The 26,701-nt window shown below is 41.4% G+C and overlaps 2 protein-coding genes across 2 annotated transcripts in view; one reads left to right on the top strand and one right to left on the bottom strand.

Annotated features, from left to right (window-relative positions):
• Positions 1-6,464: 6,464 nt before the first annotated feature.
• The window catches only part of HEATR4 (HEAT repeat containing 4), a 33,257-nt gene continuing 13,020 nt past the window's right edge, over positions 6,465-26,701 (bottom strand). Inside the window, 12 exon segments of the mRNA XM_023537048.1 lie at positions 6,465-6,514; positions 7,729-7,891; positions 16,268-16,326; positions 17,732-17,891; positions 18,664-18,742; positions 19,412-19,601; positions 20,427-20,496; positions 21,284-21,464; positions 22,179-22,297; positions 24,769-24,873; positions 25,456-25,616; positions 26,434-26,595. Of these exon segments, the coding sequence (XP_023392816.1) occupies positions 6,465-6,514; positions 7,729-7,891; positions 16,268-16,326; positions 17,732-17,891; positions 18,664-18,742; positions 19,412-19,601; positions 20,427-20,496; positions 21,284-21,464; positions 22,179-22,297; positions 24,769-24,873; positions 25,456-25,616; positions 26,434-26,595 (1,499 nt within the window).
• RIOX1 (ribosomal oxygenase 1) lies at positions 14,091-16,838 on the top strand. The gene has a single exon (XM_023537051.1). It carries the CDS (start codon positions 14,204-14,206, stop codon positions 16,148-16,150), a length of 1,947 nt encoding a protein of 648 aa, XP_023392819.1. The 5' UTR covers positions 14,091-14,203; the 3' UTR covers positions 16,151-16,838.

Raw genomic sequence — 26,701 nt, 5'->3', positions numbered from 1 at the left:
GACCTCAGCCCTCTCCCTGGGAACAAGAGGCAATCTGAGAGAAAAGATTGTTCCCTTCCATTCCTTCCTACCTCACAAGCTCTTGGTCTGTGGTTTCATCTTCTTCAGAGGGTAGGTGAGGATTGAGGATAGAGAAGGAGAAAGAATAAGCCAAAGGACACAGTACTTCGCTAGCCCTGAGATTGGGGGAGGAGGGTGTAAATTGGGATGAAGGATGACAAGACATGAAGAATCTCTGGAGATTCTTCAACAATTCTCACATCCCGGGGAACCAAAACACATCCCAGTTGCCAGGACACGAGGGAACCAGAAATGCAGTCAGTGGGAGGTGATGACAGTGAGGAAGCAGGCGGTTCTGACACACATGCCCCTACAGAGAACTACACCCTTTGGGAGAACCACAAACTGCTTAAGACTGGCTAGTGAAAATGAATGGAAGTTGATTGTGAGACCTTGAATCAGGAGGCCCACACTCTATTTCTAGCTCAGTTAACAATTTGGGGGAGGACCCCATGCGGAATATGATTATCAGAGATTTGGCTTAATCAAGTACCTATGGGATTGGTAGATGTTTGCAAGAGACTTGAAATCTCTAGATGGAAAGAAATGCCAGAAAAAGCTATTATTATTCTGAGTGTTGATCGTATAGGAGCCAGGGCATCTTTGAGCTCCTGTATTGGAAGCAGAGGCCACAATATTTTCATTTTGGGTGGACCAGTCCCTGGATATCTGTCTTGTAATAACCTCAGTTGAGAACAGGGTCACTGTTGAGATCCACAAGGAATACAACCAGAAATCTCATTACTGGTGGGTAAAAATTTCCAACCAAGCTCCAATAATTTTTCTGTGCAGACAGATCCTGGCCAGGTGAAAGCTGCCTAGAGGGAAGTACAGGCTGTGACCTGATAACACCTCTCCCTCTCTGTCTCTCCTGAGCCCTCTTTTTTCCTCTCTTTCTTTTTTACATGTGCATAAGGCTACTTAGAAACTTTGATTCATTGAGGGGCACTTGGAGATTCCAAAATGATCACCCCAATTGTAAATCTCCGTCTCCAACCACAGACTCTTTTCCTTTTTACTTGGCAGGTATTTGACCCTGGTATTCTTTTTCTCTATTCATCTCCTTGTATACTGTGCTGTAAATACTCCTGCCCCACTCACTCCCTTCTCTGTGTTCTGTTCTACAAACCATCCAGATTGCCATTCCAAAGAGATTTGTTAGTCACTGAGCTCTTAAGTGAGAGTATGGTCCCCTTCCTGGTCTCTCCAAAGCTAACAAGCTGACTAGGTTCGTAATAAGACTTTAACCCAAGTCCACGAAAATGCTTACCTGTCCTGAATGACCTAAGCAGCAGCCATCCATGGCAACAGTCATCACAGAAACAGATATTACTTTTGTGCTATTGCACAAAGTGGCCAAAGGTTGTCTAGCTGATGCAGAATAAATCACTTGATAAAGCCAGAGCTGCTTGTAAACCAAGAAAAATCTCAAGAATGGACATGTGACTGCTAGGCATGCCTTAGGGAGAGAGCTGAGCTAAAGCTACAGTATCACAAATAGCATGGGGAAAATCAACATGGACTCATCTCTCAAATCCCAAAATCCTAGGATTTCAATGTCATTTATAAACTTCCAGGAGAGATAAGCATAGGACTGATAAAAAGGAATACTACTTCAAACTGCAGATAATAAGTACATGGAACTCTCATTCAGGGAGGAAATATACTCAGAATACAGAAAAGATCAAAGCAAATTTATGAACCATACATGAGTGAGTCAGCCATTTTCCAATCCTAGTCCTACATCAGAATCCCAGATCCCTCTCCTAGTTCCAGGCATTCCACTTAACTAGGTTGGAGGGTCCAGGGATCTGTATTTTATTTTTGCAAAGCTCCCCTTAGTGATTCTGATTGATTCATCTCCAGGTTTAATGACCACTACTTGAATAACTCTTTCTCCAAGGTAAGAGATTATTGAATGGACTGTGGATCCAACCCAGCCTAGTAATACCTATGGTCCTAACTGTCAAACTGTTTGGTTAGTGGCTGACAACTTAGAGAAGGCACAGCTGGTATCCTTCTGACACGGAACAATGCCATTAGAGCAGCCATTAGACTGTGGACACACTGATCAAATCTAGTTAGTATCATAATCTTCTGGTCCCTAACTCATTTAGAACCTTTTCCAAGATTTGTGAGACTTTCCCACCTCAGGGATGAACGAAGTACTACTACCTTTAGAGGGAAATATTCAGATTTGCTTTCCAAAATAACGTGCAGACTTCTTTAAACATTTCTCTCATGGCTTAGCAGAGCATAAGGCATTCATTTATTCAGTAAATAGTCACTGACTAAAAATTAGACACATAGTCTATACTAATAGTTTGTTGCTAAGGATTTAAGTCAATAAATAAGACAGTGGTGAAACATACCAGATATGGTCCCTAGCCTCTTAGGTACTTAATGGACTCAATTCTTTTAAATTGTATTATTATAGTGGCTGGGTATAATAGTCCAGCCATCCCAGGAAGCTCTACCTAAGAGTCATTCAACCCCCTTAGGAACACAACATTTGAGTTCTTCAGAAGATATAGTTAACCTGAGGCTAAGAACAACTGTAAAAAGAGATGCTCATCTTTTCTTCTTAAATGTACATACAAGTGAAGGATAAAAATGAACTTCCAGAGGATGAGAACTACAACTTATTCACCTTTGAATCCCTAATACCAGATACAGTACCTTGTGCATAGTGAAAGTTAAGTGCTTTTGATTGAATGAAACTTGAATCTCGGTCCTGCCACTTCATGTGTATTCTTCTGTACAAGTCACAGAACTTTTCTGACCCTCTGACCCATGACTGGGATAGTAACTACCTTGCCTATCTAATATAGGATTAGAAATTACATGCTTTGAGAATCATTAGCACTGTGACTGGTATAAGGCAGGTACTCAGCAAATGGTTGTGGTGACGGTACTTAGTTGTCATTCTGAGTATCCGGAACTAGAAGCTCCTAAGAACCAAATTGTATGGTCAAACTGACACCTAGTGGTGCAATCTTAGAACACACCAAAAGTATAGTCAATTGCTGGTTTGAAACTTGGGGAATAACTAGGAACTGAAGAGTACTTGTTTTACACAAGTAACATTATTTAATCCTCAACAGTTATGTTCAATCCTGACTGCATATAAGAATGACTTATGAAGCTTTTAAAATCAACTGATGTCTGGATTTCACCCTCATCAGAGATTCTGACTTAATTTGCAGGAGGTGTGGCACGGGCAAAGACATTTTTAAAAAGTGATTTTAATATGCAGCCAAGTTGACAGCCACTGCAATAGATCCATAAGATAATAATTACTCTTCCCATTTTACAAATGATGAAAGTAAAACTCAAAGTGATAAAGTAATTTGTACAGTCACATAGTTATTAGTAGCGGAAGGAAATTCGAACTTGAGTTTACTGTTTTTCTATGACCTCGCATTGTATGTGCAGAGGCTTTTGGAAATTTGATGTGCTCCATTTAGCTTCTTCCTGTGAGAGCCTCAAGGACATAAGTCAAACTCAGAGGCTTTGGGGAATTCCACGACTCCATGGGGGTGAAGCACTCCAAGTAACAGTTGATGGATACTATGGGCCAATGAATACTCTCTCTTCCCAGAGCTCTAAATTCAACTGAGATGGATAAATGAGCAATGTGAAGTTGTTTGACTCTGAATTGAATAGCTACAAGATAAATTTAAAACTTTTTTTCTTTTCTGAGATCATGGATACGTTAGAGAATTAAAACAGATTAAATTAATCATCCATTATTGCGTTCCAGAAAAAAGCTGCCTATACTGCTACTGCGTACTTATATGTTTGGCCGAAAACAGTTGAGGTGATAGGTATGAGCAGGTAAAGGAAAATGAAACGGTCTGAATTCTAACATCTGAAACTGTGTGCTGAACTGGCCTTCCACAGAGGTCCTTGGAGAACAGATGAGCTTGAAAGATATGAAGAACACAAGTTTCTTCCACACCCATCTTGTACAAACTGCCAGCTAGCTCAGTCCAGGCACAGGAAATGAATAGGAGGTCTCACTGGGTCAGTGAGGAAGCTTATAGCATCTAATAGAGATGGATGGGATCCAGGCCACTGCCTTGCTCAATTACTCGCTAGGATGATTTCTCTGAACTTTATGAGGAATGTTTCTTTGGTTTGCGCTGGGCAGCATAGGTAAGCAGGCTCAGCCAAGTGGGCAATATACTAGAAATTCACCATCCAAAAAGCCGATATCAGGGGTCACAAACTGCCAGCCCAAGGTTAGAATTTGGCTTACAGATGTGTTTGGCAGTGTTAGCTTACAGTGTTTTTAGTATTTTAAAATTAATTGCCAATATTTTACATTAGAGAGATTTCATGTAAAGATCTAGATTTTTTTTTTTACATGAAATATTAGGTAGAGATCCTCAGCTGTCCTGGCTCACTGCCATATCCCTAGAGCCTAGAACAGTGCCTGGACCATAATTGTTTAATAAGTATTTTTAAATTAATTTTATTCAAAAAACAGTCCTATTAAGTAGGAATTACTATCTTTATTTTACAGTGAATAAAAGAAATCTCAGAGAATTTAAGTGATTCACCTAGGGTCACACAATTGATAAGTAGCAGAATATTTGGATTCGGGTGTACTTAACTTTCAAACCAGTGTTCTGCCTGCTACACCACACTGCCTGGCACCCTATACTGGTGGATCTTTCATGCTAATTAAAGTCTTTCAATTTAGACTTTAAAAACAGCTTTATGGAGATATAAATAACATACCATACAACTTACCCATTTAAAGTGTAAAATGTAGGGTTTTTTTTATATACTCGCAAGGCTGTGCCAACATCATCACAATCTAATTTTAGAACATATTTGTTCCCTCTAAAGAAACCCCATTAGTAGTCAATTTCTATTTCCCTCCTCCACAAGCCCCTCTCCCAGTTCTCACCTCTCCCAGCCCTAAGCAACTGCTAATCTACTTTGTCTCTATAAATTTGTCTATTCCGGAAATTTCATGTGAATGAAATCATATAATATGGGGTCTTTTGTAACTGGCTTCCTTCATTTAGCATCATGTTTTCAAGGTTCAGCCATTATGGCATGTATCAGCACTTCATTTCTTTTTATTGACAAATAATATTCTATTGTATGGAAAACCAAATTTTTCCACTTTTTGCTATTATGAATAATGCTGCTATGAACATTCACGTCAACTTGGATTTTTGACATTATTTCAAAATTTAGTCAGTGTAATTTTTTTGTGTTAAAAGCAGTAAGTTAAATACATTAAAAATCTACCATAATTTTTAAAACTTCAGTTTTGGCATTTCATTTTTAAAATATAGCGGGAGGCTCAAAAAAGGCAGTGTCCAGCTCATTCTTGATCTCTGAGAGGCTCTGATGCTGCCTTCAAAAAATGAGCCAATTTTATCCAACTAGACAACAAACTCTTCAAAGTCAAAAAACCATCTTGTACTTCCTGGTATATCCACGATAACTAAATAGAAGCATTTGGTGAATATTTGCTGACAGTATAGATTATCAAGAAATGATAAGGTAGGGTGGGAAAATCGAGTGATAACCAAGAGGAGGTTATGGGAGGGGAGAGAATATATTCTAACACAGATGCTTTCCTTCTGAACCACACTTCTCACTTTGCTATTGGTCTAGTCAAGAAAATTTCTGTTGATGTAGTTCACTAATGGATGCTAATATAAGTAAAATATGTCAACCACTGAAGACATGACTCATGGTTGAAAATGGAAAAGTTCTCTAGATCTTGACCAAACAGAAGCTTCCTTTTATCACAGGAAAAGGAGCAGTCACTGTCTAATCAACCAGTGGAATTAACGAATGTGGCAGGAGAGGAAAGATGAAAAAAAGGAGTGACAGAGACAACTGAGACATTCTTTGTGAGAAGACAATCTCCTACAAATGCCTCAGTCGAGAAGACAGGCAAGGCTTTTTATAAAGGATTTGTAAATCTCCTGGAGTATTTTGTCATTATAACATTTTGTTAGTATGAATGGATTAGGTAAAGACAATGGATGCCCAGCTTCTTTATTGTGAAGTAACAAGTGAACCAGTTTGGAAATAGGAGGGCAAAGGGAACTGGCAGGGACTACCCAAGCTCGTTCCATCTTCCAGCTTTTGTCTCCTGTCCTTCCCCTCATCTGGAAGGTCTTTGCTCCTCCCTTCTGCCTAAGTCTTATGCAGTATGAGATTCTAACAAGTTCTGTGCTTCCATGACTACTCCAGAGTCCCCCTTCCCCTGGACCCCTACACTCCTGTGGGCAGCATAGGTGAGCAGGCTGACGGTGCCAAGGTTCAGCCAAGTGGGCAATATACGAAACAGATTGTCTTTGAAAGGTTCTTAATGCTGATGGTCTAAAGGACCCTCTTTCTGGCCTCAATGACTGACTGAAGGGTTCAGTTCAGCTCTTGTTCTTGCCAGCAATGCAGAGTGCATAATAAAGTCCTTTCACTACAAAATGACAAAGTCAAAGGGAGGGGCCAAGAAAGTACTCGTACAGAATTAATGTCTCGAATGTCTCAAAGTGGCCAGATCCTCAGGTTTGACAGATGTGGAAATAACTTTGGTATATGTGATGGTGCTTTTTGGATTATTATATCACTTGGATGGAATGTGTAATTTAATAAATAAAAACATGGGTTACATTGAGGCAGGAAAAGGGAAGATTTTCCGTTATGCAGTTAATTGATATTCCCCAGAGTTCTATTTTCCCTGTTTCCATAGCTGCTAGGGGTTCATAAAATTGTTTGTCATATTTCTGATGATAACAGTGCCATTGAAACAGAGGATGTGATTAGAGGAAGAAAAAGGGAAAGATTCACATTGCTTATTTTCATCATTGAATGTCCCCAAGATTTTAGGATGTAAACAACAACTAATAATTGGGAAAAGAAAACTGGATTCACATTACTTTGAATTCTGGGTCTCTCTTCTTTCATGGCAATTTTTTAGGTATCAAGTGCTTTTACAGAATCCCATCTTATGACACATACAGTATGTAATTCTTCATGATGCCTAAATTGTTTAAGCATTCAGTACATCAAGGTTCATGAGAATTGCTAACTGACCTTGTGAAACTGCAGCAATGCTTCCCAGGGATATAATGTTTGTATCCACCTACACAGTATGAGGAGGAAAATGACTATGCTGTCTTGATTTTCTTAAACAGTCCAGTGACATGGTTTCCTCATTGCCCGTGAGCTACATTTAAAGAACCTGCTCCAGAATAACACTAGACTTGTGGATTTAAAAAAGGCACCTAAGCTGTTTCTTTTCTAGACAAATGGGAGTCTACTTTGGGTTTCAGAAAGTTCTTTATATAGCTTCCAAAAGATGCTGGGTCTTTTGATATTTCTATGCTAGTAAAACTTGGAACTCTGACTTATATGTAGTATATGATTTTTCTGGGGTATGGAAAAATATGCTCTATCACCTAATGTGATTTTAACCTTCTGTGTAAATGGTGCACTTTCAAAAACCAAGTCTACTGTTAAATAGACATTTTTTTATAAACATGACAAAGAGGTTACACAACATCAATTAAAGAGACAAAATGTGACTGGGTTAACTGCTGCTTGTGTCTTGGAGAAGGGCTCATCCTAGGAATCACTTTTCTTACCAGGGAAAGAGAACATGACCCTGGAAAAAAACTTCTGAGTATTTACCCAGCTAGAGCTCTGGGCTGTCAGGTCCAAATGGTCCCATTGCAATTCTCTTTTCCCGGGGGACACGTAGATCTTTGACAAGCGATGCGTGACCTTTGCTTCGTGTGTTTAGGCCGAGGATTGGACTCTGTGACCAAGGATTTGGTGTGCGTGGCATCACAGGCTGCAGAGAAATATTAACACATGAGTACATATGCCAAATATGTGGTATCATGTGAAAGACAGACCCAAAGAGAAAGCCTCTTCAGCTATTGTTTATCAGAACAGCTCTATGAACTACCATAATAAATAAGAAAATAGAATCTATGTGTTCAAGATCTGCCTCTTTTGACCCCAGTCAGGAACTGAATGTGGAGAATAAACGAATTGTCTATCCAAGAAGGCTCAGGCATCTATATGGTGATCTTTTGGGTTACCCTCTGTTTTCTATGCCTTTATTATTATGCAGAATTAGCAGCAACTATGGGACACTCTTGAGGCTATGACTAAAGAGCCTTATTATACACAGGATGTGTTGAGGAGGTGGATTAACTCAGGGTGAATAGGCCCTGGAGACACAGCACTGCTCTATTTCAGCCCCAAAAACCATTGTAGTGATGGCCAGGATTGAGCTTGTACCTAGGTTTAAGACAGGTTAAAGCATCCTCAGGAGTCTAAATAGTTCTGATATCAATACAGGTTTCTGTACTTACTCTACGGAACAATAATAGAGATATTCTCATCCCCACATGAATCCTCAACTTTGGGCAAAAGTACAAATGGGAGCCCAGTTATCATGTCTAAATATTTAAATGTTATATATCAATCTAACAAACTGTTAAGTAAAATACCTTCTATCACCTACCTTGACTAGGAGATCAGGCTTGAATTTGGAATTTTTAGATTCTTTGGAGTTCCTTACGAGAACACAGAGGCATAGGAAAGCCAACCCGCCGTCCACCCATCTCTTTCTATTCCACACTGTGAGGTCCTCACATATACATACTTGGAAACCTCAGACTGCATATCCAAGCTCTGTTCATATACACCTGCAAATAACTACCCGTTGGCCACCCATTGAGCTTGCAATGCTGGCCACCCTAGGGAAGACAGACCAGTCCACTCAAGCCCTAAAAATGGGCAGGGAATTCCAGAGTCTTGGGTACCCAGAGTGAGTGGTCTATAAGGCAAGGTATGTGCTATAGTATGGCATGGCCATTTGGCCCTACGGATGCCTTGCTCTATGTGGAGATGTGTGGCCAGAGGTCAGAGCTGAGTCTTCCGAAGCTGAGGTCCCATGGAAGGGGTCTAGCCTGCTCCAGTGAGTCACTGGTTAGGTTGCCTTGCAGGAAATTTATTGTCCTTAGTGTCCATTAAACTGGTGATATGACATAAAGGTACAGGGCCACAGGTCGATAAGAATATATCTTGTTGCACCCAACACTGAAGTATATTGGTAGTGGAGGAAAAACAAGGTTTGAAATATACAGGGCCGGAAGACAGTTCATGGAAAATTCTTCTAATTATCATATGTATAAAATGATAAAAGAAGGATTTAGTTCTCGCTTAATGTCTAATCAAAAAAGTTCTCTCCTAATAATGCAGCATATAAACACACAATACATTTTTCTTTTTTGATAGGAATAAAGCGAAATAGAATATATCAGAATTGTGTATCTATAGGAAGCAATTCTGTAGTGGTATGACAAACAGTGAGTTTTTCTTGTGTATATATCTTCTTCCTCTATTAAATAAATAGGAAAATTTTTTATTATGATGTCTAATGAATTTAACGGGATTATTTCTGATTTTTACACTTGATTACTCTTCAATTAACCTCAGAAGCCTAATACCAGAATTTTACATATACCCAATCACACATTTGCAGAATACCATGCCTCTTATATTTCTTATTTCAAAAATAACATAATTTCAGCTACATATTATATTGCATTATTGCTAGTTAAATAATAAGATCTGAACTATTATTTATTACCTTGTTTTTCATTACTTTAAAAAAAAGGATAAATCAATTATAATGGACCATTTCATTTTATTTTTGACTTTCAAGATGTATTCCTCTATCAATTCTTTTTATTATATTCTTTGATTATACTTGAAATGAAAAATGAAGTCAGATAAACAGTAAGTCTGATCATCACATAAATGTTTATAGCAGCTTTATTCATAATTACCAAAAACTAGAAGCAACCAAGATGTCCTTCAATAGGTGAATGGAAAAACAAACTGTGATACATTTATAAAATGGAATAGTATTCAAAGATAAAAAATGAGCTATCAAGCCACAAAAAAAATGGGCGAACCTCCTTAAATACATATTGCTATAGGAAAGAGCCAGCCTGAAAAGGCTACATAATGTATGCTTTTAGTTATATGCCATTCTGGAAATAGAAAGCTATAGACATTAAAAAAAAAAAAAAAAAAAAAAATCAGTGATAATCTTAATGTCAAGTTTCTTCGATTTTTTAAAAAACAGAACTATAATGATTTAAAAAAAGAACAGAAGAGCAAGGCAAGCAATGACTAGAGGAAGAGGAAAAATGAGATGAGTTAAGGATAGTGAAATCTGTGGTTTAAAAAACATAATATTTGTAATTGCACAAGTGATACATGTTTGATGTAGAAAACCCAGAACATAAATTTTAGCAAAGAAGAAGAAAATAGAAATAACCTGGAATCCCACCATCCAAAGATGTTAAAGTTTGCAGTGTAAAGACTCCCAAACTTCTGTCAGTAGTATGTATGAATGGAATGTATCTATGAATAGATAGACATACACATAGACACACACATACATATCCCCCAAATGAGATCCTACTGTAATATTTATTTTGTCTGCTTTTTTCCCCTGTCATGATATATTAAGACCATTATTCCATGTCATTAAATTATGTTTCTGAAAATAGTTATTAATAGCTGCTTTTGTAGTGAGAACTAAATACAGTCACAGGAAAAGTGATGAAATTAAAGATAAGTCAGTCTCCAAAAGGTGCCTCCCAGTCACAAGGGAAACTACAGGACAGCCAGCAACAATATTCTCTGAGGAAATCACTATATGTTGAGGAAAGAAAAGGATGAGGTCACAGGAAAGACTGGGAGGAGGAGATATTTGTACAGGATTTGGAAAACATAAACTCACAGCCCTCCTTTAGCAGCACACTGTCCCTCAGCTTTGAAAGCAGAGCAGCCCACCTCATCCCCTCAGTTCACTGAAGAATGTGTATGCTGTATATTGAAAACCATTCTTTGAAAAGACAATTAAAGATCCTATTGTCAAACTTCACCTGCCTTTTTCTTCAGCATTTCCCCAGAGGATCTGATAACAGGACCTCGCCAACACACACACAGCTATGTATCAATTAGGAAGAGGGCGCCCCCTCTGCTGTCCCTTCCTCCAGACACGGCAGCCCTAGACTAGGCACAGGCTGTAGAAGGAAAACATCAGTGTTTCAGCCCCTAGTCTGTCCTTGGCCAGATAACTGTGCAGGGCAGTATCTCACACAATGGCTTTGTCTGATTCACTTAAACTTCCACAGGGCAAATGCAAAAAAAATCTAATCTCCACATCCCATGCTGTCATTCTGCACAATTAAAGAACTTTTCTACCTCCCCCACTCCTGTTCCTCTCTAAGGTATGCCAGTGGCACACAAGTCATCATATAAGTCATATAGGGCTTTGCTCCACAATAGTAAGCTATTATTACAGCTACCATTTTTGAAGTGTTTAGTTCTGTACCAGAAACTGTGCTAAGTGTCTTACATACATAATTTTATCCTCATAACAACTCTATGAAGAAGTAGGTTCAATTTTTATTCTCATTTTACCAATGAGATTACTGAGACCTGAGAAAATAACTTGACTGAGCTAAGGCCACATATAACGAGTGGGAGGGACTCAATTCTGGTTGGTCTGCATCCCAATAAACATTTCCTGTCCACCTTCTGTGTGAAAAGCAGTGTGCTAAAAGCAGGAGGAAAAGGCATAAGGAAATCCTTTCCTTGAAGGATCTTGTAGTCTAGGAATTTTAGGAAGGAATATTTCAAGTACATAATATACCAATACAGACACAATGTGCTTAATTCATGTGAAAGGGTCAAAGTTATCTTGTGATTAGAAAGATGGGAGAGCCTTTGGGGAAGAAATGAGATATGAAATGGACTTTAACAAGGGTTTTGACAAAAGATGATTCGGAGACAGCATTTAGGGGAACAGCATAAGTAAATGTATGGAGGAAAACACAGGTAAGGAACAGTAAATACTCTAACCTGTAGAAGTAATGTTTAGGGGAGTTGTGGCTGATAAGGCTATAACACTGTGTGTCTTCAGTACCTAGCTAAAGGGCTTAGATTGGTCAATGGGGAACACTTGGGTTTTGAGTAAGTTAATGGCATGTTTGAGACCACAGCTTGAGAAAATTAATGTTGTAGCTACCTATGGCATGAATTGGCATAGGGAAAGATTAAAGTTAAAGAGACTAGTTGGGAGGTACTTGTAATTGTGAACGAAAACGGGCTATGTAATAAACTTGATAAGCTATCAGGGGTCCACATGGAAGGCCTGATAAGCTCAGTGGCCAAAAGTAACCACACATGATGGTCTGATCATAAATTCCTAACTGGCCAGGCTATCGTGGGTAGTCACATCCTAGGCCTATAGCTACCTCAGCAAAGGTCAATCTTTACCTTAAATGAGCTCTCTCCATATGCATCTAGGATAACATATCTTTGAAATGTCAGAGTAATATTCTTTTCCAGACCCCTTGAAGGCACAACTGCCAGCACCAGAGCACACGATCATCAGAGCAGGAGACCACGGAACTCCTCAGTGTTATCTTGTTCCCTGCATACCATCTCTCTGTACTGTAAATTTTAATTACTAACTATCCTGTATCTATCAATGTAAGAGAAATGTTTCTCTATTTTGCTTTTTATCCAATCCTAGAGATTTCTGCTTTGCTTTCTCCCACCTTTTTAATCTACCACCAATGGATTTCATATAACCTTCCTTACCTCTTCGCCTTTGACTCTAATGTATAAAATAAGTTGCAAAACTGCCATTCTCCAGAGCATTTTCTCAATCTGTTGAGATCTAGCTTCCAGGCATGTCCTAAAATTTGGCTCAAATAAACTCTTATAAAATTTTTCTGTAGGCTAGACGTTCTTTCGTCAACATAACAAGGGTTTCTCAGCCTCAGCAGTGACATTTTGGTTTCAACAACGACCTGCTGGAGGGTCAGGGGTGTTCTTTGCATTGTCGCTGTTTAGTAGCATCTCTGGGCTCTATCCACTAGATGTTATAAGATCTCCCCCCACCCCATAACCAGCGTTCCCTGGGGAGGCGAAATCGCCCCTAGTTAATGACCACTGTAATAGACCATATGAGAAATAAAAGAAGGTGGATTTGACACATGGGTAGGGATAAAATCTAAAAGATTTGGCAAGTGTTTGGATAGAAGTGTGACTGAGGAAGAGGAATAAAAGTTCAAACAGAACCACAGAAAAGACCCTAGAGGTCGTGCTCTCTGATGTGCTCGTTATTGCTTGCAACATGGTGAACTTTTTTGGATGGAGTTTGGTAAAAACCTATTTATAATCAAAAATTATCCTGCCCTTTGACTCAGCAATTTCATTCTTAGGACTTTACCTTAAATTATTCAAATGAAGAAAGTAATCGCTATGTACAAAACAATAGTTACATGGAGACAGTGACCATGTTGTTCTTAACAATTACAACTCCTTGCCTTCCACTGTGCTTGTTAAATGAGAGATCCACATTTAAGAGGTCGATTTAAGATTCAGAGGTGACAAGAAGATTCTGGAGAGAGAAGCTGTGGCTAATGAAACAAAATCCCAGAGGGCGTGGGAAGGGCAGATAAAAAGAATGCAAGTAGAAAAGTTCTTAAGTTCTTTTTCAGAGAGAAGGCAACGACTGTGAGAATTTAAAAAGGAGAATGTACAAAGAGAAGTTAAGCGGAGGAACTTACATAGGGCGGCAATCAACGATGTCATCTGCAGAGTAAAGAAGACCTGGCGGACCCAAGGTTTGAACGAAATCTCGAAGTTTGCCTGAAGGTATTCCTTGAAAACAAGATTTATGCACTTTCCCTGCAAAGCTGCTGGGGAACATGCTGTTCAGAAAAGAGGACGTCCTGGGGAACCCAGAGACTAGAAGGAGAGTTAAATAGCCAACTTTCTTTCTTTTGAAGCCCCTGGCAACTTGATTTTTAAATGTCCTCTAAATATGGAATCTTCGTTAATTTGGCAGGGGCTCCGCCGCCCTAGGCTGAAGCCACACATTCAAACTAAGGTACCATTTGCTCACCAGCAGAGCGGACCGCGCAGGGTGGAAGAATGGTAGGCGTAGCCAATCCAGAGCAAGCTGGAGGCCCGCCCCCTTCCCAGAGTACACCGCAGCCACCGCGGGCGTGAGCCTCTTTCTCTCTTGTTCCCGCCGGGTTCCGAGGAAGGTCAGACTATGGATGGGCTTCGAGGTAGTGCAGGGCTGTTAAGGCGCGGGAGGTTGAGACGCCGGCGACCGCCGCAGCCACACAGCGGGTCGGTGCTGGCTCTGCCTTTGAGGCCCAGGAAGATCCGAAGGCAGCTGAGGAGAAGTGTTGCGTCCCGCATGGCCGCGCTGAGGGCCCAGACGCTGCCAAGCGAGGACTCGGAGGACTCGAGGGTGGAGTTGACAGTGGGCGATCCCCGGGACCCGCTGCCTGTTGGGGCAGCGGCCGCTCCGGATGGGGCCCGGCGAGAGCCATACGGTCACCTCGGTCCTGCAGAGCTGCTGGAGGCCTCCCCCGCGGCCCGCTCCCTGCAGACCCCGCCGGCGCGTTTGGTGGAGGCTCAGACCCCGCCGGCGCGCCTGGTGCCCGCGTCGGCGCCGCCCCCGCGCCTCGTGGAGATGCCCGCCGCACCAGCCCGCGTGGTGGAGACCTCGGCCCTGCTGTGTTCTGCCCAGCACTTGGCGGCCGCCCCACCGTCCGTGGCCCCTCCGATGCTCTCGGGGCCGCAAGTGGATAGCACTGGAGGAGAGCTGACCTGGGACTCTCCGCTGCAGCGCGTCTTGGCAGAGCTGAACCGCATTCCCAGTAGCCGGCGGCGGGCGGCGCGCCTCTTTGAGTGGCTCATCTCGCCTATGCCACCAGATCATTTCTACCGGCGCCTGTGGGAGCGGGAGGCGGTGCTAGTGCGGCGGCAGGACCACACCTACTACCAGGGTCTCTTTTCTACCGCTGACCTGGACTCCATGCTGCGCAACGAGGAGGTTCAGTTTGGGCAGCACCTGGACGCGGCGCGCTACGTTAGTGGGCGGCGCGAAACCTTGAACCCGCCCGGCCGTGCCCTACCGGCTGCGGCGTGGTCCCTGTACCAGGCTGGCTGCTCCCTACGCCTCCTTTGCCCGCAGGCTTTCTCTACCACCGTGTGGCAGTTTTTGGCTGTGCTCCAGGAGCAGTTTGGAAGCATGGCCGGCTCCAACGTTTACCTCACACCCCCCAACTCGCAGGGCTTTGCCCCCCACTACGACGACATCGAGGCTTTTGTGCTGCAGCTGGAAGGTAGGAAACTCTGGCGTGTCTACCGACCCCGGGTCTCGACTGAGGAACTGGCCCTGACATCTAGCCCCAACTTCAGCCAGGACGACCTCGGTGAGCCGGTGCTACAGACGGTGCTGGAACCTGGAGATTTGCTCTATTTTCCTCGGGGCTTCATTCACCAAGCCGAATGCCAGGATGGAATGCATTCTCTGCACCTCACCTTGTCCACATACCAGCGCAATACGTGGGGTGACTTCCTGGAGGCTGTATTGCCTCTGGCAGTGCAGGCTGCAATGGAAGAAAATGTGGAATTTCGTAGGGGTCTGCCCCGAGACTTCATGGACTACATGGGGGCCCAGCATTCGGATTCTAAGGATCCGCGAAGAACCGCTTTCATGGAGAAGGTGCGGGTCTTGGTTGCCCGCTTGGGACATTTTGCCCCTGTCGATGCTGTGGCTGACCAGCGAGCCAAAGACTTCATCCACGATTCTCTGCCTCCCGTGTTGACTGATAGGGAGAGGGCGCTAAGTGTTTATGGACTCCCAATTCGCTGGGAGGCTGGAGAACCTGTAAACGTGGGGGCGCAGTTGACAACAGAAACAGAAGTGCACATGCTTCAGGATGGAATAGCTCGGCTGGTGGGTGAGGGAGGCCATTTGTTTCTCTATTATACAGTGGAAAACTCCCGTGTTTATCATCTGGAAGAGCCCAAGTGCTTGGAGATATACCCCCAGCAAGCTGATGCCATGGAACTCTTGCTCCGCTCCTACCCAGAGTTTGTTAAAGTAGGAGACCTGCCCTGTGACAGTGTGGAGGACCAGCTTTCCTTGGCAACTATGTTATATGATAAGGGGCTGTTGCTCACCAAGATGCCTCTTACCTGAACTAGTTTCTTGACGGGAACAAGACAGTAGTGAGTCATACCACCACCTCCTTTTTGGGGGAGGGGGGAAGGGAACTCATATTCTTACCTTGACAACCATCAATGTGCTCACATTTACCTTTATGACTGCTTCAATGTCACAAATCTCGGATGGTCTTCTAGGAACCACCACCTCATCTAGGCACAAAAGTAAAAGCAGAAGTTGGAGGTGGATAAAAGGAGCTATTTCTGCAGAAATAACCTTGATCTCTGATCATTTCGAGTACCAACTTCATCATTATCCTCCGGCTTCAGTGTACTGTGTAGCACTTGCTATGTCATTCTGCTTGAGACATTAGAAGTTTTTATTTGGAGTTTGCATTCTTCATTTGAGTTCTCTTTCATCAGTTTGGGGGGAGGGTTGGGGTCAGTATCCCGTTTGTTATTGTGAGTTTGTATGAATGTTAGAAAAGTCATTAAAGTGCCAAAGAATGTTTTCCTTTTCTAAGGCTAGATTATTATGTAGCATGGTTGGTTGAAAGAATGTGGGAAAGGGGAGGAAGATAGGGAAAATCTATAATGGCTGAGGTAAAAGGTAACTTGGAGTAGTTGTAGGATTGAGGCCAATTCTGTAACTTTGAGAGTAATTTATTCATTTTTAATCATGGTATTTGAACCCCAAACAGTACAATTGTCTGTTTTGAAGAGTATATTATGTTTTTGCTCAGTGCTTGCTTGCATCAGTGGCTGGTACTGCTCCCGAAGAGGCAGCATGTCTTTTAGTTGTGCTATCATAGGCCTCAGTCAACCAGCTTGTAGCAAGCTGACCACGAGGGAAGGCTGTTGTCCAAGTCACTTTCCACTCTCATTTTTTTCTGGCAGTTGGAAGAAACTTCCCCCTATCTGGCAAGTGAATATTCTCATGATTGGTGGAAAAGAACCTGGTGTACCAGAGAGAGCACTGGACTTGGAACCAGAAGACCTGGGTTTGGGGTGGTGGCTGGTAGGCAGCTGGCTGAATGACCTGAGGCTGCTGCTACACCTGGGCACACAGATTTTGTAAGTATATATTGGTACAGCTTCATGTCTGCACCCCATCATTTAGGTTTATCTGGAACTTTTAAGATCCTATAACCATAACTGATAGGTTCACTTACATAAGGTTGAGAATTTTGTAAAGTCTTTTAAAGTTGCAAAACCATAGGCATACATAAAATAAAAATGATGGCTCTCCCTCCAACCCCTTTCCAGAGGTAACCACTACTAAAAATTAAGCCTACAAGGCTTTTGGGGGGGTACCTTTTGTTTTGTTTTAAACTTACGTTTTTCTAATAGGCATTTTTTTGACCTTTCAAATAGTTCAAATTGAGCTGCCTTCATCAATTTTTTTTAAGGGACAAATAGCAAATAAAAGCTGGTGGGGGGAGGGGAGCAGGAAAAAAAAAAGTAACAGGAGGACTGAGAGGATGGCGGCGAAGACGGAAAGGGGATAGCTTTTCCTAGCTCTCATCCTACATGGCTCACAACTAAGTCCCAAATCATCCAGATCCTGGAAAAGGCTTGTTAAAAGTTAAGACACAAGACTCACCCCTAGAAAACCTACCCTGAAAAGTTTCTTGAAGAAAAGTGTGGAGTTTCAATGGTTTTTGCCCTTCTTTGGGTTGCAAGTAAACATGTTTAGCTTCCTTTTTCAATTTTCTTACGACCGTCTCAATCTTGAATATTTTCTGCGTCAGCAAGTCCTTTTGGTTTAGTGTTTGAATCTAGATCAGAACAAATGATTTTGAAAAAAACAACTGCATTAGGTTGCAAATCATGAAAAAGCATTAATAAAGTAACACTGCATCATGCTTATTACTATTAGGTGGCACATAAATGCCTGAGAGCATTATTCTCTTGTGATATTGGTTGGACATTTACACCTATTAATGAAAAATTTACTTTAGCTTTTCGTGCATGATGAAAGGAATCTGCTAAGAAATGCTTGGTGTGAAGCTGGTGTTGAGAATTATATGAAGAAAGAATCCTGCATTTTTAAAGTCTTTTTCCCTCGATTCCTAAATTTCCTCCAACAGCTTCGAAAAATTAGAACCACCTGTTCAGCTAGAGTGTTCTTTTGGTGAAAGAGCGCAGATTAAGAATTAAGGAAAGTTCAGAAGGAAAAAGAAAACCTAGAATGCTAGCTCCAATTTCTCATTCCTTCATTATGCTATCTACAAAAAAGAAAGATGTTGGGTTTAGGGGATAGTGGGGAGAAAATAGGAAGGGAAGGAAACTTTGAGAAACAACAAACCCTGGTTTTGAGGGCTACTTGATAAAAATAGGATTTTTGTTTTGTCTTTTTACTAATAAGATTTTATAATCCTATCTTGAACAGATTTTTGTATCTTCGAACAGTATGATATCTGTGTCTAGGATTGTAGAAAGTATTTTTGTGATGGGGAAAGAATATATACATGCTTAGTAGGAAGAAAGTGTCTGAAGAACTCTTGAGAGCCCTGAATTTTCTCTTGAAAACAGCTTGCACTTATCTACCCTGTTCTTTATCTCCTGAAGCATTTCTTGGTTTCCTTCCTTTTCTAAGTTGAGTATCTTCATTGCCTGGTGAATTTCCCTAGAAAATAAGAAGGATTTCTTAGGTGGTTCTTCTTATCTTTAAAAAAAGCAGGGGGTAGAAAATATAGGATTGGAATCAAACAAGAATCCTAAATTTTAATCCTTACTATGTGGTTTTGCTGAGCCTTATGTGCAAAAATGGTATGATGCTTAGCTTATAGGGATGTTGTGTAGTTTTTGAGATGATATATTTGAAGGTACTAATAGGTACCATTTATTGAACACTTTTATGGCCAATAGTGAACTTGTCATCTCATCACCACAAACACATAAGATATATGAAATTTGATATATGAAAAATACGGGCTCAGGGAGTTTAAGTAACTTATTCAGGGTCACATAGCTAGTTCAAGCCTGAGCTGGGAATCAAACCCTGGTTGTTTGTTCTCAGAGTAGGCACTTGATAAATATTAGTTGAATAAATAGAATAACTTAAAACCACCTGGGATGGCGAATAGATGTATGAATAATATGAGCTTGACTTTCAATCTAATTTAGGTCAGCTTTTCTGTTACCCACATGAGCAAGTAGATGAATGTACAGGTGAGCCCATGCTTTTAACAGCCATAGGCAGTCTGGAAAAGCAGGGGTATATTCTGTTAACAGGGATGGGAGGAGAGTTGGCAGTACAAGAGGTTGTGGAAGGAACCAGAGGTTTAGTCCTTACTTTAGAACAGCATCATGGTTTTCTATGAGCAACACGTCTAGGAAGGTGTCCCGGACCCGGTCCCCTTGAAGTTTGAGGGCTAGGATGCTACGGCAAGCTTCTAGTCGAACACCTGGTGACTTTTCATAGTGGACAGCCCAGAGCAGGAGGTCTGTCAGCTGGGGACTCACTTGGCCAATTTGTCCTAAAGCTGCAGAGATTAGAGGACAGCATGTTCCACTGTCACTTAAAACCGAGCTGTCATCCAGAAGTGGCCTTATTAATAAATAAGGTGCAGGCAGCTAGCTACCTGCTATATTAATTATTGTAAATGCTAAACTTTTTTTTTTTTTTATCTTCCTTTTGGGATGCTAACCATCATTAGAATTTCAGGAAGGGGTCTGAGAAGGACATTGTCTCCAAAGGATTCCTAGAAAGGGTGATCCATCCTATCCTTTCCCATGTGAGAATATACTAATTTACTAATTAACATATGTTGTAATGAGATATGGGACAGATAACTCAGAAGACCACTCTAGTTAAGGCAGGGTGATGGGGCAAAGAGGCATAATTACTTCACAGGTTTACCTAGGGCTGATTTTGCTAGAGACCTGCCAAAGACTATCAGAGAAACAATGCCAAAGATTCTTGGAAAGGACCTAGGAAAATTTGAAGGCAGGGTTTTAGGTGTGTAGTCATCTTGAATATGGTCTGACTTTTACAAAGTCCTATAGCTGAAACCACCAGAGTAAGCAAATGTATCCAACAGTGGATACCTACTTGGAACTTAGCCTTAATTTGGTTGGCAGGGATTCTTGTCAGCCTTTTGCCTTAACGAATTTGACCTTGACCTAGACTCAGGATCCTTAACTAAAAATTAAAAAGAAAAAAATAATCTTTCTTGGGCAAAGAACTTCTGAGCAGATGCAATCATCCCCTCCCCTACATTCCACCTCCTTCCTAGAGAGTCTGGGGATCATCTCTACTAGCATATGAGAAGGTATTTGAAGTTGAGGAACTGGGGCCACTCTCATACCTCGAATGGCAGAGGCCTTGATTTTCCAGTAAGGATCTCCCTGTATCAGATTCAGAAGGCATTTAAGGACCTGGGATGGATAAAAGGGCCATGTTGAGTATAGAGGACCAGAGCAAGAATGAACCAGAGACAGGCCACCCCTCTTGTCTCTAAAATGTACTCTTACAAAAATCACATATCAATTCTAGTGATAAATGAGCTGGAGCCTGAAGTACTAGCCTGCACACATAATGTATTAGCTGAATTATCTCATATCTGTAAATTGATTTTCTTAGCTCACAGATCTATGTATGGCAGCAGTCCCCAACCTTTCTGGCACCAGGAACTGGTGCTCCTATGAGAATCTTAATGCCTGATCTGAGGTAGAGCTAAGGCATTGAAGCTAGTGCCGGGGAGCAGCTGCAAATACAGATGAAGCTTCGCTCGCTCATCCACCTCTCACCTCCTGCTGTGCAGCCCAGTTCCTAACAGGCCATGGACCAGTACCGGTCCACAGCCCTGGGATTGAGGACCCCTGAAGTCTGGCTATACAGGCTTCTTTTGATACCTCCATCAGGTTTTCTCTTAATAACATGGGATCATAACTCCATTCATTAGAGTTGATCCTGAAGGCCACAGCTGTGAAAACAAGATTCAGTGATGTGCTCTACAGTGAAGTCTGGGATGTCTGGGATGTCTGGGAGCTTAATGTGGTCCTAACTGATTGGTGTGGCCTATGCCCCCTCACCTTCCTGGTTCTGATCTCTCATTCTGTGTTCCCGCAGAATAGTGAGTGTTCTATGCACTACAAGGGAAGCTCAGGCTATTGCCTTCTTCCAGCTAATCAGGTAAGATGGGAACATGTTTCATTGACTCACCATTGTATTACGGATCTGCAGGGCACCTGCTGCCAAACAGGCTGCCTGTCGAACTGTCATGAAGTCATCAGAGAAGCTGTTCAGGAAGCTTGGGAGAAGCTTGGCGGTCATGAGCTTGAGCCTACCAATCAGGGACAGGGCTTCCACACGCTCTTGGGAATTTCCTTGAACCAGCTTGACTCTGTAACAGTTACAGGGGCTTTAATTTTTCCTCTTTAAACTTTTGGTGATTCCACCCCCTCAGTCCTCCCTAATGTACTCAGGATAAAATCCAACCTCTGCAGGCTCTCCATTATTGCCCTTCCCTAGTTCGCTTTATGCCCATTAGGTTAAGTTTCACTGGGTAGAGCTATCAATGGTCTTAGTTACTTGAATCCCTATTACCTAGCATGTGGTAGGCACTTAACTATGTTGATTGACTAAATAAAGGAAACTGAACATGCCACCTCTTAACTACAGTCAAGTTCTCTTCTTCACTGCCTTCACACATGTACCATGCTTATTTCTGCATTTGGCTCCCAACTTGGAATGTCTTTTCTTTTCCTCTCTTCCTTTGTAGTCTTATCCATTACTGTGAAACTTGACCTTACCAGACATTTGTGTATTTTGCTGATATAATCAGTATCATGTCATACATTTGGGCCCTTTGAAACATCTAAAACTGCCTAACATCTAGTGGGCACTCAGTTAATGATTTTTTTCCTTACCCACATTATTAGTGTCTGTAGGGACTGCTAACTTTTTATTTTACTTAAAAAAAAATTAATGATTCTGCAGTGGAACCTAGTACAATGCTGAGAACACAGAATAGCTCAACAAATGTTGGCTGGCTGGATCGCAGGGCCCCTGAACACTATTAAGAACAGAAAAGTTTCTTTGTGTTGACTAGGTTTACCTGATTGCATCATGCACCTCTTTGCCAAGACTCATTTGCCCCAGAGCTTGGGCAGCTGCTTGTCTTACTTCCTTATTCCAGTCACTCCACATGAGCTGGATCAATTTATGTTTTATATCCTATAAAATAGGTATAGTAATTAGCTACCATTTACTGAACATCAATTTTATACTTGCCTTTGTGCTAAGAGTTTTTATGTGTCCTTTCAAACAATCCAATGAGGCAGATATTACCATTTACAGATGACAAATTGAAGGCTTAGATTTACTTTTCTAAGGTTAATAAATTTAGTGCTGGAGCCAGCACTCAGAACTAGGTCTGTTTTCTGAGCTACATTGAGGCCAATGTAATCTGTACTCGAGAGAGTTAATATTTGAAGGTAATACATTAACAGGGTGACTAACTAATCCCAGTTTTCCTGGGACTTTTCTGGGTTTAGTACTAAAAGTCATATGTCCTGGACAAACCAGGACAGTTGGTCCCCTATATGTTAGTACTTCTCTGAGAGGGGAAGGGACACAGATTATTGCAGTTGTAGTTGATTGTGTGAATGTGTCCAAGCTATTCTCCCTGCCTGAAACATCTCCCCTTTTCACCACTACGTGGTACCTGATGTTTTCCTACTCTTCTTTTAGGATTTAGCTCACAAAGCATCTCAGTGAACTCTCCTTTGTCCTCTGAAAGCATAAGAAAACCCTGTAATACCTTACAACTGCTGCTATTATAGTTATTTATAACACCAAGCAAACATATCTTTGCATCCTCAGTGTTAGCATGGTGCCTCGCATGTAGGATGTGGTCAGAAACCGCTTGATCACTTAATGAGTGAATGAACTGATGGACATACTGCCTTTTCTGTTTGTGTTTTCTGTTTGTTTTTTTCCCCCAACTTTATTGAAGTATAATAGACAATTAGTTGCTCATATTTACATTGTACAATACAATGAGATTTTTTCAATTATAGTTGGCATACAATAATATATTTAAGTTGTATAGCATAGTGATTAAAGTTCTATATAACTCACGAAGTGGTCACCCCACTAAATCAAGTACCCCTCTTCCCTCTTACATATTTTTTACATTGTTGACTATTTTCCTGATGCTACACTTTATATCTCCGTAACTATTTGGTATCAATCCACTTGTACTTCTTAATCCCTTTGCCCTTTTTCACTGTCCTCCCAACCCCCCTCCCATCTAATAGCCCTCAAAATATTCTCTATCTATGAGTTTGTTTCCGTTTTTGTTATTTTGTTCTTTAGATTCGACATGTACATGAAATCGTGGTATTTGTCTTTATCTGACTTACTTCATTCAGCGTAATACCCTCTAGGTCCCTCAAAGCAATATCTTTTTCCATCCCCTTCCTTTTAGTCATAACTGCCTTTCTTAATTCCAGCAGTCTGACGTGAAGTTCTCATTTTTACTCTATCCCCTGCTTGCTCCGCATGTCTTTTTACTTTCAGTTGGCAGTCCTGAGTGACAAGTGCTAAGGATGTGAATGTGCAAATGAATAGGATATTAAAAGGATATTGGTAAAATGCAGATTCTGATTGAGTTGACCTGAGGTGAGATTTTGCACTTCTAACAAGCTCCCAGGTGATGCCTGTGCTCCTGGTCCAGGATTTAGCCACATGGTACTATAGCAGTTGAGGTGGAATTAACTCAGACTAAAACATCTTCAGGTGATTATACTAAATGGCCAGATTTTGTGCTTTTCACATCAAAATGCAAGGGTGAAAGGGGAGGGTGTTCACTTCTTATGGGAAAGATAATGTTCTGGGCCATTTTGGAGGTACTTAGTGTTATAAGGGAAAGATATAATGATACACGGGAAGAAGGGAAAAATTCCATTTGGACAGCTGAAGATGATTCAAAAATAATGGCAAGAAGAAGATCAGGTGAAAGCCTAAATGATGGTCAGGAAGTCACCCTTCAGTTCTGTCCAAGTCTTGCTTAGCTGTCCCACTCCTTCACAGAACTTTAACTGAAGTTAAAGTTCAGCCTATACTAATCTTCCCTCCCTCTGAAAAGTTTTAAGAGAGTACCTTACATTTTATTACCTGTTCTTGAATCATTTGTGTATGTTAGTGTTGTTACTCCAACTATAATGTCAGTTTTTGGAAAGTAGGGACTATGTTTTATATCTTCTGTATGTGTGTGAACACTCAGGGAGAGCCAGCATAGACACTAGTGTGATTGGATTGTTGGGTAGTTTAAGACAGTGCTTTTAAACTATCTGATGAAGGACCAGTTTTTGAGCAGGAAAATGTCATTGATATATAGTACATTGATATTGATCAATGTCATTACTATAAAAGTTTTTTAAAGTCTTGGGGTTTTTTTTTTGCTAATTTCATTGTGGGAGGATTACAAACAGTTTGTGAACTGCCACCATGCTGATAAGCAGTGGCTTAAGTCACAGAAAGACATGTTGGCATTTGAAGATAATTCTGGGTTAGGAGTTAAAGATAGCAACGTGGGCACAGAGATCTGGTAAGAATGGGATACTAGATAGCAGCAAAAAGTGGGAGGGCTCCCTAGCCAAGTTTTGCTTAGATTTTCTGTCCTGGAAACAGAGAAGGCTTACCAAGCAGACATTTCCACTTATGCGTGAAAGAGCCCGGCAGGCCATAATCCGGTCCTTCCATTGACGGCTGTTCAGCTCCACAGCAAGCATGGTGTGTATCAGTGTCTGAGAAAATAGAAGACTTGTGTGGATAGTTATTATCACTTTTAGAGATGCTAGAACCTCGAAGAACTTTCACCCTAACATGGCATCCAACATAATGTCATAAATACATGAGATGCCCATCCCTAGAAAAGAGGGGGTTTATAAAGTATATAGCACTCTTCCATCTAAGCCAACTAACTTCTTGACTTTAACTGTCTTTACCTGTGAAATGATTTGTATATGCCTCAGTCTTTGTGAGTTTCACATTTCTGCTGAAAGTAAATACAATTGTATTTACTACCCTTTTTGGTTTTCAAAGGTAGACATAGCAGAAGCAAATTCTACGTTATCACAACTCTTCTTGCATATGCAGAAACCATCTGCAACTTACTTTTCTCATCTTCCTCTCAGCTAGCTGTTGTCCCTCTTCCCCTGTATACACCTGTACACCCCAATTCAACCACATTTAGTCCAATTTTACCTACGCTTGAGATCATTCTTTCTAACCATCTGCATTTTTGATTCCTTACATTCACTGACGTAGAAGACCCAATTGTTCCCCCAAACTTGGTTCATTTCTCTGACCCTGTAATGGACACATACTGTCTTCCCACTGAGATGGCTCAGGAGCATATAAGACTGGTGTTCAGTGTCTGCATTCTTTTTGTTGAACAACTGATGGAGGATCCTCTTAATCACAGGGTAAGTGGCTGCACCGTCCAGAGCCAAGCACTGAGCTGCAGCCCAGCTGTCCGCGCTATTACCTGCCACAGTGGGGTGAAAAAAAGATTCCAGAATGGCCACCTATTCTCCCCCAAGAGACCTGCCTGACATCACCTCCCTGTGCCCCTCTAGTCTAGAAATCCAGCCCCTTACATAAACCATATTTAAATAGATCCTATCAAGGTTTTAAATATAGACTGAAAATATTAACTTGAAAAGCTGAATCCTAAAAGGTACTTCTGGCCTGGCTGAGAAACAGTTGTTCCTTCCCCTAGAGATTGGGAAGTCTAGAGTGAAGGCTTTCCTAAGACAGATGAATCAAGTTGTTGAGTGTCTATATGCAGAAGGCCAAACCAGTCAGCCAGTTGGCCTAGTCTTTCTCCACCCCCTGGTCCCCCCACTCTGAGCAGGCACATCTCTCAGAAGTTAAGCACCTAGACCTGTCAACATGACATCTTTTTGCTTGTGTCACTCCAACAATGCATATGGACAATGCCTATAAGTTAATGTGCAAAAATGGAAGCCCGATGTGTTCAAGTAGTGATTTTTTAATTTTCAGAAAGTATTCTTTAATATTACATCTTTTCAATGAAAAGAAAATTCAGTTATGTGAAAGGCCATGGTTTTCTAGTTAAATGAAACCATCTATGAAACGTTTAGCTCAGGTACCACTAGATGGCAGTGTACCTGTTTTGTAAAAGTACCTTGGAACTAATTTTTGAATGTTCTAACAAACGCAAACCAAATACAGTAGACCTTAGAGCATGATAGTGGAAAGGAGAGGATTAGGAAAAGCTGGTGGTCAAATGTCTTCTCTCTACCCCATATTCCCAGGTCAGAAGTAACAGAGCTACTCACCGTTCAGAAGGGCAGTCTGCATGATGTCCCGGGCAACGGGATTATGTGACTGTATGGCATATTGGCATACAGCTGCTGCCATCTGCACATTGACATTCTTGTCACAAAGAGCAGCCTCCAGAGCGGGCTGTAGAACCTCTGGCAAGTCCTGGATTGATGGGACTTTCACAGCCTCCTCTTTGTCTGTGATCAAAAGAGCTTGGAAAGAGGATGCTAGCCCCTTTGTTTTCATTTGAAACAGCTTTCCATTCCCATAGCCACAAGATGG

This window comes from Pteropus vampyrus, unplaced genomic scaffold, assembly GCF_000151845.1.
Source record: "Pteropus vampyrus isolate Shadow unplaced genomic scaffold, Pvam_2.0 Scaffold177, whole genome shotgun sequence".
NCBI lineage: Eukaryota > Metazoa > Chordata > Mammalia > Chiroptera > Pteropodidae > Pteropus > Pteropus vampyrus.
This window is presented reverse-complemented; position numbering and strand designations above follow the sequence as displayed.

Excerpts from the sequence above, each read along its gene's own strand:
- RIOX1 (XM_023537051.1), top strand. The coding sequence starts at position 14,204 with ATGGATGGGCTTCGAGGTAGTGCAGGGCTGTTAAGGCGCGGGAGGTTG.